Source organism: Sceloporus occidentalis, unplaced genomic scaffold (genome assembly GCF_023333645.1).
Source record: "Sceloporus occidentalis isolate IW3139 unplaced genomic scaffold, rSceOcc1.0.p SCAF_7, whole genome shotgun sequence".
In the NCBI taxonomy this organism is placed as follows: domain Eukaryota; kingdom Metazoa; phylum Chordata; class Lepidosauria; order Squamata; family Phrynosomatidae; genus Sceloporus; species Sceloporus occidentalis.
The window spans coordinates 97,328,348-97,342,443 of record NW_028316987.1 but is presented as its reverse complement, the minus strand read 5'-3'; the positions used below and the strand labels follow the sequence as shown (position 1 = coordinate 97,342,443).

Genomic DNA, 14,096 nt, shown 5'->3' with positions numbered 1-14,096 from the left:
CCTACTCCTCCTCAGACACTGTTCTTTGGCCTCACCGGAGGCTGCTGCCCCTCTCATCTGCAGCGCAGTGCCCAGGAAACATGGTCTACCAGACGGTGGAGGAGTGCCAGCAGAAAGGAGGTGCCTGCCCTCGCCTGTGCCTGGACCAGGGCTCCCAGGTGGAGTGTACGTCTGTCTGCCGCACAGGGTGCGCCTGTCCGGAGGGGCTCTTCCTCCACAACGAGACCTGCCTGCCCCTCAGCCAATGCTCCTGCTACCACCAGGGCGAGATCTACCCACCAGGCAGCACCCTCCCGCTGGACGCCTGCAACAACTGGTATGGTGGAACTGGGTGGGAGTTTGGGCAAGAGGGCAATGTGGGTCAAATAATTCCTCCTTTCCTAGATGAAGTTCCCCCTAGTCTCCTGCCTGCTTCAGAACAACAGACCTCTTCCTTGCTCCGTTGTGCTTGTTAAAAAGGAGGCAGGCAGCTGCCTTTGGGGTCTGTTTCCAGGCCATCATCAAGAATAGCACCCTTGAGTGCTCTGTGATCTTTGCTGGACCCATTCCCTTGGAAGGTCTGGTCTGTATAAAGGACTATTGGCTTCTATCCCACCCTTTCAAAACATATAGTTTTTGTGGAGTTGACTACAACTCCCACAGTTCCACATCAAACATGGCTATTCTGTTGCCAGAAGAGTAACTTTGCCAGGCTCTGGACTCCCACCCTTCCCTAGTCCAGACCAAGGGAATCTATGCTGAAAATGTCCCTTTTCCTCTTTTCAGCACCTGTGTCGATGGGCAGATGGCATGCACTATGGAGCCCTGCCCAGGTAAGCAGGGGTGAGAGGGAGCCGCTCTTGATCCGTCTGGCTCTGATGGGCAACAACGGCTGCCCATGCTCCCTGGCAAGGAGGCTGGCTTTCCCCCAACTCAATGGGCACTAGATCCTGTTTTTGGATTTTTCTGATCAGATTATTTTAGCATAAATCCAATTTACTTAAATGGTGGTGCTTTCCACATACTTGCATAAGGCGGTACCCAGTACTCCTTTATGTGGGCAATTCCCCTTTCCTCTGACACACCACGATGGAGGCCAGTTGGCAGATGTGTGTAGTGCAACCTATGGGTACTGTAACACAGGCGTACACTGTGACCTCTGTGTACCATGGAAGCTAAAACAAATGTCCAGAATGGCCCGGAATGGCCACCAGAACATTGCCATGGCTTTGGTCCCTTCAGGTCATTCGGACGGGGGTGCCATTTGAAGTTTACACTCTGCCAGTCTAGGGCAGGATTGACCAGGATCCTAGCCTGAACATAGAAAGAGAGAGCTTGGTTGGCTCCTTGCAGTCAAAAGGGTTGAAATGAATAATCCATAATGGGGCTGGACAGAGCAGAAAAAAGAAAGAGGAAGGGGAGAGGAGTGGAGAGGATCACATTATTTTGTGGTGTGTCACACAGCGGCCTCTGACCACTGATACAAAAGAGGCAATGTGGCAGAGTGGATAGAGTTAAGGGGGCTTGTGTCTATAAGCTCCAGGGGGAAGCTCTAGTGAAAATAGAAACTCTCCTCCTGAAGCTATCTCTCTGGACCTAATATATCTCACAAGGTTGCTGTAAGGATACAACAACAAGGTGAGAGGATACTGTACCTTGGCCAGAGCTTGGAAAAGGTACATTGATCGATTGATTGATTGATTGATATGATATGATGCCTTTGTCTGAATATGGGTTGCTGGGCAGGTTGTAACAAAACACATTATTTTGGAATACAACTCCCAGAATCCCGCACCCAGCATGGGAGGTCAGTGGATCCCATATCCGGATGGTGTTGAATCCACTACAGATTTTGCTCCTGAATTTAAAGGAGGTTTCCCGAGGTGACAAGCCCTACCACCCCAAACTAGGCTCTCCATCCTGGACAATTCATTTGAAGTTCAAGCTGATATGTAGAGCAGGCTCCCCACTGACCTGGGACTATGCTTGCCATGTTTCCAGGCCCTTTGGTGGGTAGGTTTTTTCAACAACGGCTCCGAGACTCTGGAACAGTTTTCCTGAGGAGATCTGCTCGGCGGCCTCATTAGAGACATTTAGAAAAGCAGTTAAAACCGAGCTTTTTATCCGTGCATACCCCACCTGATATGAATACCCCCCTGATATGAATGATATGCCTCTGTCTGTGTATGATCCCTGCCTTGCTTGTTGATTCTATTGTTATTGTCTGATGTTGGATATTTTATTGTTTTTAGCTGCTTTTAATTGAATTTTGAGGTAAACACTTTGTGCTTTTATTTGTCTGTAACCCCGCTTTGATCCACCGGGACAGGCGGGGAAACATAAATAACATTTATTATTATCATTAATATTATTAGGTGAGTAAAAACGAGGCCCTTGGCGTCTGTCAACTAGGGATTGCAAGGCGTTGGAAAGTGCCCCTGAGGGACCATGACTCTTTCCTACTTCCTCTCTGCAGCCAACTGCAGCTGGAGCGCATGGACAGCCTGGAGCACCTGCAGCCGAACCTGCAACGTGGGCACACAGCGTCGCTACCGCTCACGCTCTGAGCCACTCACCACTGCTGGGGGAGAGCCATGCCAGGGGTCCAATGTGGAAATTGAGTTCTGTAGCCTTCAGCCATGCCAGGGTGAGAGGTGCATGGAGGTGCCGGCACACAGGGAACGGATGGAGGGCTTACAGTTGGAGCCTCCCCATGCATTTCACACCTTCCTCTCTTTCTGTCCTGGCCCAGGTCTGGGTGCGGAATGGGGTCCGTGGTCCGAGTGCTCTGTGCCCTGTGGGGGCGGCTACCAGAACCGGACGAGGGCAAGCCCAAATATCCTGCACAGGATCCAGTTTGCTACCTGCAACCTTCATCCCTGCAAAGGTGGGTCCCTTTCCTTAATTCCCCCCCATCACTTTACAGACCCTTGGCAGACATTTGCCTTGTGCTTGTCAACCTATGTCTGGCTCTGGGTGAAGAAGGAGCAGGAGCCATTGCATGTGATAATCATTTGCGCAATTACTTACCGTTTTCGCTTTATTTGCAGGATGCTTTAAATGTGCTTTAATCTCTCTTTAATGCCAAAATTATCCCCAGCATGATAAACTCAACGGCAAAGAAGAAAAGTGCTAAAATGACTCCTTGCTCCCTTTGAGAAGAAAATCAGGGCTGACTTAGTTTCCTGGGGCCCTCCAGGATTCTCCCTCAGGGGCCACATCCAGTCTACAGGCTGCCTGCTCCCCTCCCCTGGGATGATGCCTCTGGTCTCTTGCACTTCTCCATTGACCTCCCTCTTCTCCTTTTGGACCAGGTGAGACGCCCGGTGACTGCCCCGAGGGGAAGGTATGGCTGGAGTGTGCGGAGGGACCAGCCTCTTGTGCAGAGCTCAGCTTGGAGGCTGATGCCAGTAACGGGTCCTGCCGGGCCGGGTGCTACTGCCCCAATGCCACCGTCCTGCTGGTGAGCGTGGCCGCCTCTTCTTGGCTAAGGAGAAGTTGCATCTTGGGGGTAACTCTCATACCCGAAATTCTGCTAGAAGGAGTCCCAGGCTGAAAATGGAAGCTCATGAATGTAGACAGGAAAGGCAATTTTAGTGGCTTTGGTGGGCCCTATGAGAACCTGTGAAGACGCCAAAGGCGTATCTGTTCTAACAGGCCAGTGTTCTGTGATGGCCACCCTGGCTCTTCAGAGGGCAACAGCATCCTTCCCCCAATGGTCCTGAGTGGCATCCTGCTTCTGGGACTGGGCAGGACATCTTTCTCCATTGGGACTTGTAGCCACTGACAGCCTGACACATTCAAATGCCCTTTCTAAACTGTCCAAGTGGGTGGCCATCATCCTATCTTGTGCCTATAGTTGTGCCTATCCTATCTTGTCCATAGTTGAAAGAGTCTGCATGCAAAAGGGGTGGCAGTGTATTACCCCTTTGGCTATCACTGCTATGGAATCCTGGGATTTGCAGTTTGGGGAAAGTCTTTGCATTCTTTGCTAGAAAGCTCTAATGCTGTAGTTCAGGGAAACAGATGGAATTCAAACACTGCCACAGTCAACAAATCCCTGGTTTCCTTAGGATGGAGCCATGAAATTGGTGCAAAGACATCCTAGGATTTGGAAGCAGGTGGAGCAGGGTGGGGCATAGAGCACAGCTTATGTGTCTTTTTGGATTCCTTGGCGGCTCCTGTATCAATGGAGTGGTACAATCATTCCAGGTTTTAGTCCAAACTCCAAAGGGGCATGCAAGGATAGGATGGTGCATTTAAGCCTCTAATGCTCATGCCCCTCTTCTCCCATAGAACAACCTCTGTGTGCCAGAGGAGGAGTGCCCATGTGCCATAGATGGGATGCTCTACGCCCCGGGAGACGTAGTACCCAAGGGCTGTGAGAACTGGTCAGTATCCCAGATTGTCCGCTGTGCCACCCCTGCCCCTATCCTCCATTCCCAGCTCCTCTCTGCCCCTCACCACATGCCTGTCTCTCTCCCGCTTCAGCTCCTGCCTGTCTGGCCAGCTGGGCAACTGCTCCCGGGCAGCCTGTGCAGACGGTAAGGACTTCCGCCACCATTATGGTCCAGGGGTTGCCAATCTCAGGCCATGAAGAATGGGAATAATGTGGCTCACCCAGTTCTTTGTCCTTGCAGATTTTTCTTCTGTTCTGTGAGAAAGGGCATCTGTAGATCTTTGAGATGCCTTCTCAAAATAATGATCACAAATGTTTCACCGCAGAGACATTTTTCATATTCTAGGAGTTTTAGTGAAAATTTCACCTGGAAGGCATAAAATCATAGAGGTGGATGGGATTTACTGTCCTTTAATGATAGCCCTATAGCTGCAGCTTGAAACACATGCCTCATTTGTTGTTATGTGCCTCCAAATCATTTTTTTTACTTTGACCCTAAGGGTAATAGGATTTTCTTGGCATTTTTTTTCCAGAGGGGGTTTGCCATTACCATTCTCTGAGGCTCATAAGAGGCTCTGATACTTCATAGAAGTATAGAATTGGAATAGACCCCCCAAAAACCATCTATTCCATCTATCTATCCATCTGTCACCCATTCTAATACAGAAAACCCACAGCTAAAACATCCCTGAATGATGGCATCTACCCTTTGGGACAAAGAGAATCTGCCATCTTCTCTCTCTCTTTCCTTTTAGCCACCCTTCCCACTTCTTTAAAAATACTGTAATTCATATCTTGCCTGTTGCTTTTTTTTGGTTTGGGGGAGGAAAAAGGCCATAGGATTGATGAGAAAATGGCATCCCACCTGTATGCCAGCTCTCTTTCCTCACCACCCAGCCTGGCATTTGACTTCTTCCTTCCTCCTTTCCTTCCTTGGCAGTCAATGGCCATTGGTCAGAATGGACCCCCTGGAGCGAGTGCTCGGCTTCTTGCGGGCTGGGACTCCAGAACCGGTACCACTTCTGCACAGACCCAGCTCCATCTGGAATGGGGATACCCTGCCTGGGGCCTGAGCGGGAAGACAGAGCCTGCCATGCCCAGCCCTGTGCCAGTAGGTGCCTCTCTCTCTCTCTCTCTCTCTCTCACCTGTTTTGGGTTTTGTGTTCCAAGTCTGGTCCTCTACTCATGCCCTGTGCAGCTTGCACTGTGTTTCAGAACCTGCACTAACAGGGGCCTGCTTTGAGATCATATCGGGAAGGGTCTCCAAGGATCTCCTAGTCCAACCCCTACCAATGTAGGGAACTTACAGCTGAAGCATCCCAGGCAGGTGGCCATCCAACCTGTGTTTCAAAAGCTCTGCCTGGGCTTGCAGTGCTGTTGTTGCACCACCGCTGCTTCCCTGGAGCCGTTCTGGACCCCTCTGCATAAGGCAAATAGTGCGTATGCTCGAGCCCCATTGAAAATAATGGGGCTCATGCACATCACATGGCAAGGCGTGCATGGTGGAGGTGCATGCACCATTGTTACTTCCGTCGTGTGGCTTTCAGTGTAAGCTGAAAGCCACGTAAGAGGCACCCGTGTATGATGTGGGCACACTGTATCTCCTGTGTTTTCCTATGTATCTAGTACCAATTTTTTTTTTAATTTGGGTATAGGGCCACCATACGTGATAATATGAGCCCACCTCCTTCTGGCATTTCCAACACTTTTTCTCTCCTAACTTATATATTTTAGCTAATCTCTCACCAGTGTGTAATACCATCTGTTAATAATCTTTAACCAATTTTCTTTAAGGTCTTGGGCGCCTGTAAATTTACTTGTTTTCTTCCAAGCCTCCCCCAATTTTCCATAGACTTTTTTGGATGATGATTCCCAGAACCTTCAGACAGCACTGCCGGGCCACATGTTGGATGGGGATTATGAGAACTATAGTCCAAAAACTCAATTTCCAGGTTCTGGGACAATGTGATAGAAGTGATCCTTCTTTGCCTGAGATCCCAGGAAGATGCAGCTATTAAAGGTCTCTCTCTTATCCTGAACATTTTTTGTTTGTTTGCAGGAAATGGGGTCTGGGGGGCATGGAGCCCGTGGACCACCTGCACGGTCAGCTGCGGGGGTGGCATGCGGAGCCGGACCAGAGCCTGTGACAGTCCTGCCCCACAGGGAGGAGGTGACTACTGTGAGGGGCCTCCCACCCAGCTGGAGCCTTGCAGCTTGAACCCGTGTCCAGGTGAGCAAACAGAGGAGAAGTTGGAAGACCCTATCCATTGGGGAGGGGGTATTACAAAAGGAGGGTACTACAAAAACCATTGCCACCCAGGGAGGGAGAACTAGTACTGGGCAGATGTTGGGGTGTGTTGCACTTACGGTCTGCACTGAAGCTTGGAAAGGAAGTACTTTTTTGGACTACATCTACCAGAATCTTGCCAGCATGGCCAGTACAAACTTAGAGTGGTGGGTTGTTTAATTTATTATTGGTCCATTCCATTCATATTTGCCTCCTCGTCTCTCCCCAGGTTTGTTCTGAGTAGATCATGAAGATCTCTCCCTCCCTTTAATGTCACAACAACCCTGTGAGGTAGATCATACAGTGAGTGAAAAAGAGAGGGGTTCAGAGAGAGCGGGGATGATTCATCCAGGCCCCTGCCCAGTGAGTTTCATGGCTGAGTGACCCCTTGATTCCAAGGGTAGCATCCCAGATCTCAAGATCTGGCCCAGGGTTTCGGCGTGTGGGGAGGAATCCTAGGGCTGTGAAATCTGATTTTTTTTAAAAACGACTCATACTTAGGTGTCCAGCTCTGGCCCCGAAATCTCTGGACATGGGATGCTGTTGACAACCTGGGACCCATTTACACTATGCATCTATAGTACTGTGATTCCACCCTGTGGAATCCTGGGATATGTAGTTTGGGGAGGCCCTAGAGCTACCTGGCTGAGAAGTACACTCCCTAAACTGCAAACCCTAGAACTCCGTAGGATGTTGCCATGACAGTTAAAGGGGGATCATAGGGCTAAAATTGTGTAGTACGACTGAGACCAGCTCTCCCAAGCTTTGGCCTCTACCCATCAACTTTGCCTGTCCTTTTCCTGCATCGCACAGGTCTGGACTGCTCTTCCGTGGAGGGCTCCATCTTCAGCCACTGCGGGCCACCTTGCCCCCGTTCATGCGACGACATCTTGGTGAGCATCCCTTCTTTCCTTCATAAGCTCATCTCTGTTTCCCCTGGAAAGGGGTCCCTCACCATGTTCTCTTTGCTCCAGGAGAGACGGACTGAGTGATCCCTTGCACACAGGTCTAGGGTTCCCACGTCTTAAGGGTCTGGCTCCTCTCACCTCAATCTCAAGTCTCAGGACGAGAGTGTGGTCTAGATAAGAAAAGAAATTAAGAAGTAGCTGAAATTAAACAACAATTGAAGTATATTTTAAAAGAAATATAAATTACTTTACCTAGGGATCTCTCTATCTCTGGAGACCCAGTTAATGTTTTTTCTTCCATGGTTGATCCAATATATCACCAATCTTGACTGCTTTAAAGAGGCCATCAAGACGGATCTCTTCCGGTAGGCCTTCCCTGATTGATCATCCTAGTCCTACTGATATGGATTACCCTACGACTGCCCAAGATGTCTCGCTTCAATTATGTCTCATTTTAAGTGATTTTAACCGCACTTTATAATCTTGTTGTTTAGTTTTAAGGAAGGGGATAAGGAGATTATGTAATTTTATTTATGGGTGTATTTATGTATTTTATTTATGTACTTTTTGTTGTTGTAACCTGCCTCGATCCCTCTGGAGAGGCAGGATATAAATAAAACCTATTATTATTATTATTATTGTCACTATCACTATCTTTATCATTATCCTCTCCTACCTCCCTGCCTCCCCACCTGCCTAGCACTGCTTGTGGGCCTGTGAGCCTGGCTGCTACTGCACCGGTGGGCAAGTCCTGAACGAAAATGGCACGGCTTGCATCGAGAAGCATGGCTGCACCTGCCTGGACCTTCTCTCTGGCCAACGGTTCCTCCCGGGAGAAACTGTCCCTCACTCAGATGGCTGCAACACCTGGTAAGGCTGGCCAAGGAGGGGTGTGGGGCCCGAGGGAGCCTTCTGGGATGCATGTGTGTGCGCCACGATGCCATGGTGTGTTTGCTAGATCCCCTTGCCAGTTGGGCTGGTTGTGAATCTGCTCTGGGGTTTAGAGAGAACTTTAAAGGACACGCCGGAGTTACTTGACTTGTTTTGGAGGGATCTAAAGAGTGCTGAGGTTCCCATGGACAGCCAAGAAAACAAACAAATGGGTCCTAAAGCAGATCAAATCAGAAATCTCTCTGGAAGCCAAGATGATCAAGTTGAGGCTGTCCTACTTTGGCCAAGTCATGAGAAGGAAGGACTCATTGGAAAAAACAATAATGCCAGAAAAGGTAGAGGGAAGCGGAAAGAAAGGGAGGCCACATGCTAGATGGACAATGGACTCTTAAGGAGGCCATGGGTATGAATTTGTAGAGTAGTGGAGGACAGCGGTCTTGGAGATGTCTCATCCACAGGGTCACCATGGGTTGAGATCAACTCGAGTGTGGATAACAACAACAAAAGTATTTAAATGCCTACAAGAAAGCAAAGCCCAAAGGTGGTTCCACTGTTGAATCTGAACATTAAAGGGACAGTGAAGAGTACCAACAGCCCCTCAGATAGATCCTTTAATGTTTAGACTGAAAACTAGAATGGATTCACTGCCCGCATTGGCATGGGAACCATCGGCCGTGGCTGTCTGCATGTTCTGCTATCTCTGGCCATGGGTATCTGACCAGTCCTCCTTCCTTCCTTCCAGCTCTTGCTCCAATGGGAAGTTGATCTGCACCAACCGGCCCTGTCCTGGTGAGTCCCCTAATCTCACTCCATACCAGTTTTGGAAGGACTCCAGCTGAATGCTGGGTGTTCACTGGGGAACTTCTATAGTCTTCTTACAGTCTTGAGGCACCTCTGGAATCCTTAGTATTCTGGTCCTTGCTTTCTATAGGAGGACCCTGCCTTAAGAGTTCAGCACCTGGTGCTTGCCTAGGGCACAGCTTGGTACACAGCTTGGAGGAATTACTTTTATGAATCGCAGTTCTGGATCTCTCCACGAGAATGGGCACCTGCCATACTGGCAAAGGATTCAAAATACAGGGCTAGAGAGCTGGAAAGGACTTCAGGGGTCATGTAGTCTAACCCTCTGCCAATGGAAGAACCCACAACTAGAGCACTCCTAAGTAATAACCACTGGAACCATGCTTAAAAAGCTCCAGCATACCATCACCCATGGAGTCTGTTCTTCTGTGAAACAGCTCTTATGTTAGGGAATTCTTGATAGTATATAGCTGGAACACCCTTCTTGTAACTTTGGTTCAGGTCCTACTCTCTGGAGCAGCAGAAAACAAGCTCCTAGAAGTTTGCAGTCCCTAAAAAGTGACATTGTCAAGCTGTCATCCAGCACAAGTCCCAGACAGAAATCTCCCTTCCTGCCTTGGTGGCTGTCCAGCAAAAACGCCTCTGGGGATGTAGCTTCAGACTAGGAAGAAATTCCAAATCTTAATGTCTGGCAGGATCGCACTCCTGTGTCCATTTCTGGACATCACAGCATAAGAAGGATATTGACAAGCTGGAAGGTGTCCAGAGGAGAGCAACCAAGAAGGCCAAAGAGCTGGAAAGCAAAAACCTTATGAGGATCAGCAGAGTGAGCTGGGTGTGTATAGCTTGGAGAAGACTGAGAGGTGACATGATAGAGCCTTCTTTTAAATTCCCTGAAGGGGTGTCATGTAGAAAATGGAGTGAGCTTGTTTTCTGATGCTCAAGAGACTGGGACACAAACCAATGGATTCAAATTACAAGAGAATAGATTCCATTAAACAATAGGGAGAACTATTTGACTGTAAGAGCTGTGTGATAGTGGGATATGACCTCCTTTGAAGGCCTTTAAACAGAGGCTGGGTGGGCATCTTTCAGGAGGGCTTTAGCTGCGAGTTCCTACTTGGCAGGGGGCTAGAGTAGGTGGTCCTTGGTATCCCTTCCCATTCTCTGATTCTGTGACTCTCTGGGTCTTGAGACCCCAGTGATGGGGGCTGGAGAATTGTCCATTTGAGATGCCCTTGATCCAGCTCAGATCCCTTCCCTACATTAAAGCTCTGGCTTCATGCTTGCATGAACAGAGGAGAAGCCACAAAGGGGACCCCATAATCTCTTTCCCTCCCAATCCAGTTCTAGGCAGCTGGTGCGACTGGGCCCCATGGAGCCCCTGCTCCAGGACATGTGGCAACGAGATGGTGACCCGTTATCGGACATGCAGTTGCCCCAAGCCCCAACACGGGGGTCCCGAGTGTGAAGGGGCGCAAGAATATCATGGCAACAGCGGCGTGCAGCTGCAGAGGAAAGAGTGCCCCACTGCCACTTTCTGCCCAGGTACCAAATATTGGGGGGGGGGGAGGCAAAAACAGAGGGTGAGGGAGTGTGGTGGCATCTGCAGTAAAGACCACCCCCCAATTCTGAGAGTTGTCTATGCCATGAGGCAAATTCTCCAGGGGGTGGATGTGTGGCCCCTGCAGCAGCAAATCTGTCCTTCCTTTTAAGAGCAAGAGATGAAATGGAGGTTGGTACCTCGCCTGCAGGCACGCCTTGCGGTTTTAGCCAGGATGATATTACCAAACACAACACAAACACACCCTCTCTTTGCATTTTGCCTCTGGCAGTGGATGGAGCCTGGAGCACGTGGAGTCCATGGCCGCCTTGTGATGCCTGCGCAGGTGAATCTGTGAGGAGCAGGGAGTGCAACAACCCTCCTGCCCGCTTTGGGGGTCTGCTGTGCACTGGAGAAGCCCTTCAGAGCCGCCCGTGCCACAACGGAAACACAACATGTGAAGGTGAGTGGGGGGAGCACAGGATCAGGGCCAGAGAAACACTGCTTTCCACCCGGCACATGTGCCTTGGCTCAACTGTAGAGCAAATGAGTGCCATATTGAACAATCAAGGTTCAAAATTTATTTTCCTGTTTAAGGTTTTACCTTTCTCCCAATGTGTGGCCAATGCAGCTCACAGCACAAATTAAAGCAAAATGCAGATTTTCATCATCATCACCACCATCACCACCACCATCACAAATTCATTCACCAAAAACCCCTGTAGAGCACTGAGTGGTTTCCTATGGTTTCTTCCCAGACTGTGGGGGAGGCCAGGTGTCCTTCCCCTGTGGCAAGTCCTGCCCGCGCACCTGTGAGGATCTGCACCTGGATACCACCTGCTTGGACAGTCCGCACTGCCAGCCAGCATGTGCCTGCCCTGAGGGATGGCTGCTTCAGGATGGCACATGCGTCAGTCCGGACCAGTGCCACTGCAAGTACCAGAACATTTGGCTGGGTGAGCATTACTGGAGTTCCAAAGAGAGAAGGGAAGTTATGAGACTGCTGTGACATTTTGCCCTGTAGCAGGGAAGAAACACCCCACCCCACCTCTGTATGGGTGGCTATGGGAAGAGATGACGCCCATCCAGGAAAGGCAATCTGGCCCTAACTGCGTGGCACCTTTTTCAGCATCAGCTCTGGCATGGCCTTCTCTTGCTCCCTTTCTAGTTTCTCTTAGCAAGCAGGTCCAATGCTCAACAGTTGTGGGATGCATGTTCCAGAGCAGTTGATGGCTCCCATGCTGGCTCCGCTCCAGATCTAGTCCATCCACCCAAGGCATTGTCTGTGGTGCTGAACTCTGTCCTTGTCATGCATCTAGTGCCTTGAACGGCTCCTTTGAATGTCCCTGACCCTGCAGTGGGTTCACTGTCCCACATCTGACATGAGATCCCAGCTGCTATCACTGGTATAATCCAAACCATAGCAAAAGCCCCAGTTTGCCTGTTCCTGGGATAGATTCTCAACACATATTGTTCAGTAGTTGGGAAACTAACCTCAAAAGAGCAACAGCAGCATCTCACAGAAGCTGAAGGACCATAATTTCCTGAAGTGGAGGCAGAGACAGTTGAGGTTGAGCAAACTAGTTGCTGGGGAGTATGAATGGAAGAGAGGTGTTGTCTTCCTGACTGTGACAACTGGTTGGCCTCGTTGGGAACAGAAAGGTGGATTAGTGAGGCCTTTAGCTTGATCCAGCATCAGAGCTGCAATTACGTTCTTCACTTTGCACTCGATCATTTTTTGAGGTAGAGAGAGGGGCAACATGATGGCGAGGGTCTGAGACCATCTCATCCGGAGGATGCTGTGTGGGGGCAAGGCTGTCTCCATTGACAGAGCCTTTGGGAGGGAACGTGGAATAATTTGACCCAGAGGAGGCCAGGGACAATATTTCACAGAGGCACCATCTCTCTTCCTTGCAGGTGCCCCGGAAGGAGGGAACCTCTCATCCTGGGCAGGACTGCCCCCCTGGAAGTATGTCCAGCCAGGGGAGACGATATATGGGCCCTGCCAGAACTGGTGAGTGCAGACAACTGGGTGCAAGCCAAGAGAAGCCCCTCTGGGAGCATGGCATCCAAGGGCCATCTAGTCAACTCCCTGTCAAAGCTGAAGCCCTCCTGATTCCTACAATCATAGAGTTGGAAGGGCCATCCAGTCCAACCCCCTTCTGCCATGCAGGAACTCTCAATCAAAGCATCTCCTGTGACAGATGGCCATCCAGCCTCTGTTTAAAGACCTCCAAGGAAGGAGACTCTATCACCCTCCGAGGGAGTGCATTCCACTGTCGAACAGCCCTTACTGTCAGGAAGTTCCTCCTAATGTTGAAGTGGAATCTCTTTTCCTGGAGCTTGTATCCATTGCTCCATTGTGTCTTATTCTCTGGATCAGCAGAAAATAAGCTTGCTCCCTCCTCAATATGACATCCCTTCCAATATTTAAACAGGGCTCTCATATCACCTCTTAGCCTTCTCTTCTCCAGACTAAACATCCCCAGCTTCCTAAGTCTTTCCTCATAAGGCAGGTTTTCCAGACCCTTCACCATTTGGCTCACCTTCCTCTGGATACAGTTTTTCAGCATCCTTTTTGAATTGTGTTGCCCAGAACTGAACAAAGTATTATTCCAGGTGGGACCTGACCGAAGCAGATTAGAGTGGCACTATGACTTCCCTTGATGTAGACACTACACTTCTACTGCTTCATCCTGAGCGATGGAGAGTTCTGGAGGCAGCTCTCCCGCAGAGGAGAAAGACCCCCTTCCCCTCCAGGCTCCCCAGGTCAGCACCATGGCATCTGCCGTTGCCGTATGTAGAAGTCACCCTCAAATTCTCTGAACTTTGAGGTCAATCTTAAGAGGAGGAGAAGAAAGAAAGAAAGAAAGAAAGAAAGAAAGAAAGAAAGAATTATGGCAGCCCTCTTCACATCCTGTGTACGAAACCTGGCTTTGGTTGACTCTGGGATAGCCTTCCCCCACATCTAAAGACACCAAGTTACCTGAAGAGGCACATGGCAGTCTAAGGATGTACAGTTTCTCTTCTAGAACATGGCCACATAGCTCAACCCCCCCAAAAAAAACTATAGATGCCAGCCATGAAAGCCAATGACTCCACGATGTACAGTTTCACTTACTTCATTCTTAAATGCAAGAATGATTTTTACCCACTGAAGGAAATTATGTTGTGTGTGTACACACAACATAATTTTTTTCCTTCTGCATGTTTTCAGAAATGAGTGCTTTTTGTGCAAAAGAGTGATTTCTGCACAGAAAACTAATTTTTTAAACAAAAGATTTTTTT

At 49.4% G+C, this 14,096-nt stretch overlaps 1 protein-coding gene across 1 annotated transcript in view; it reads left to right on the top strand.

The window, feature by feature from the left end:
• LOC149310211 (SCO-spondin-like) overlaps window positions 1-14,096 on the top strand; it is a 131,465-nt gene that overhangs the window by 75,642 nt on the left and 41,727 nt on the right. The window contains exons 61-76 of the mRNA XM_089534034.1: window positions 64-316; window positions 766-812; window positions 2,456-2,626; window positions 2,732-2,866; window positions 3,294-3,442; window positions 4,276-4,370; window positions 4,471-4,523; window positions 5,319-5,369; window positions 6,549-6,608; window positions 7,479-7,558; window positions 8,274-8,443; window positions 9,207-9,253; window positions 10,613-10,813; window positions 11,101-11,271; window positions 11,567-11,764; window positions 12,726-12,822. Coding sequence (XP_089390160.1) covers window positions 64-316; window positions 766-812; window positions 2,456-2,626; window positions 2,732-2,866; window positions 3,294-3,442; window positions 4,276-4,370; window positions 4,471-4,523; window positions 5,319-5,369; window positions 6,549-6,608; window positions 7,479-7,558; window positions 8,274-8,443; window positions 9,207-9,253; window positions 10,613-10,813; window positions 11,101-11,271; window positions 11,567-11,764; window positions 12,726-12,822 — 1,978 coding nt within the window. The remainder of the gene's footprint in view (window positions 1-63; window positions 317-765; window positions 813-2,455; window positions 2,627-2,731; window positions 2,867-3,293; window positions 3,443-4,275; window positions 4,371-4,470; window positions 4,524-5,318; window positions 5,370-6,548; window positions 6,609-7,478; window positions 7,559-8,273; window positions 8,444-9,206; window positions 9,254-10,612; window positions 10,814-11,100; window positions 11,272-11,566; window positions 11,765-12,725; window positions 12,823-14,096) is intronic.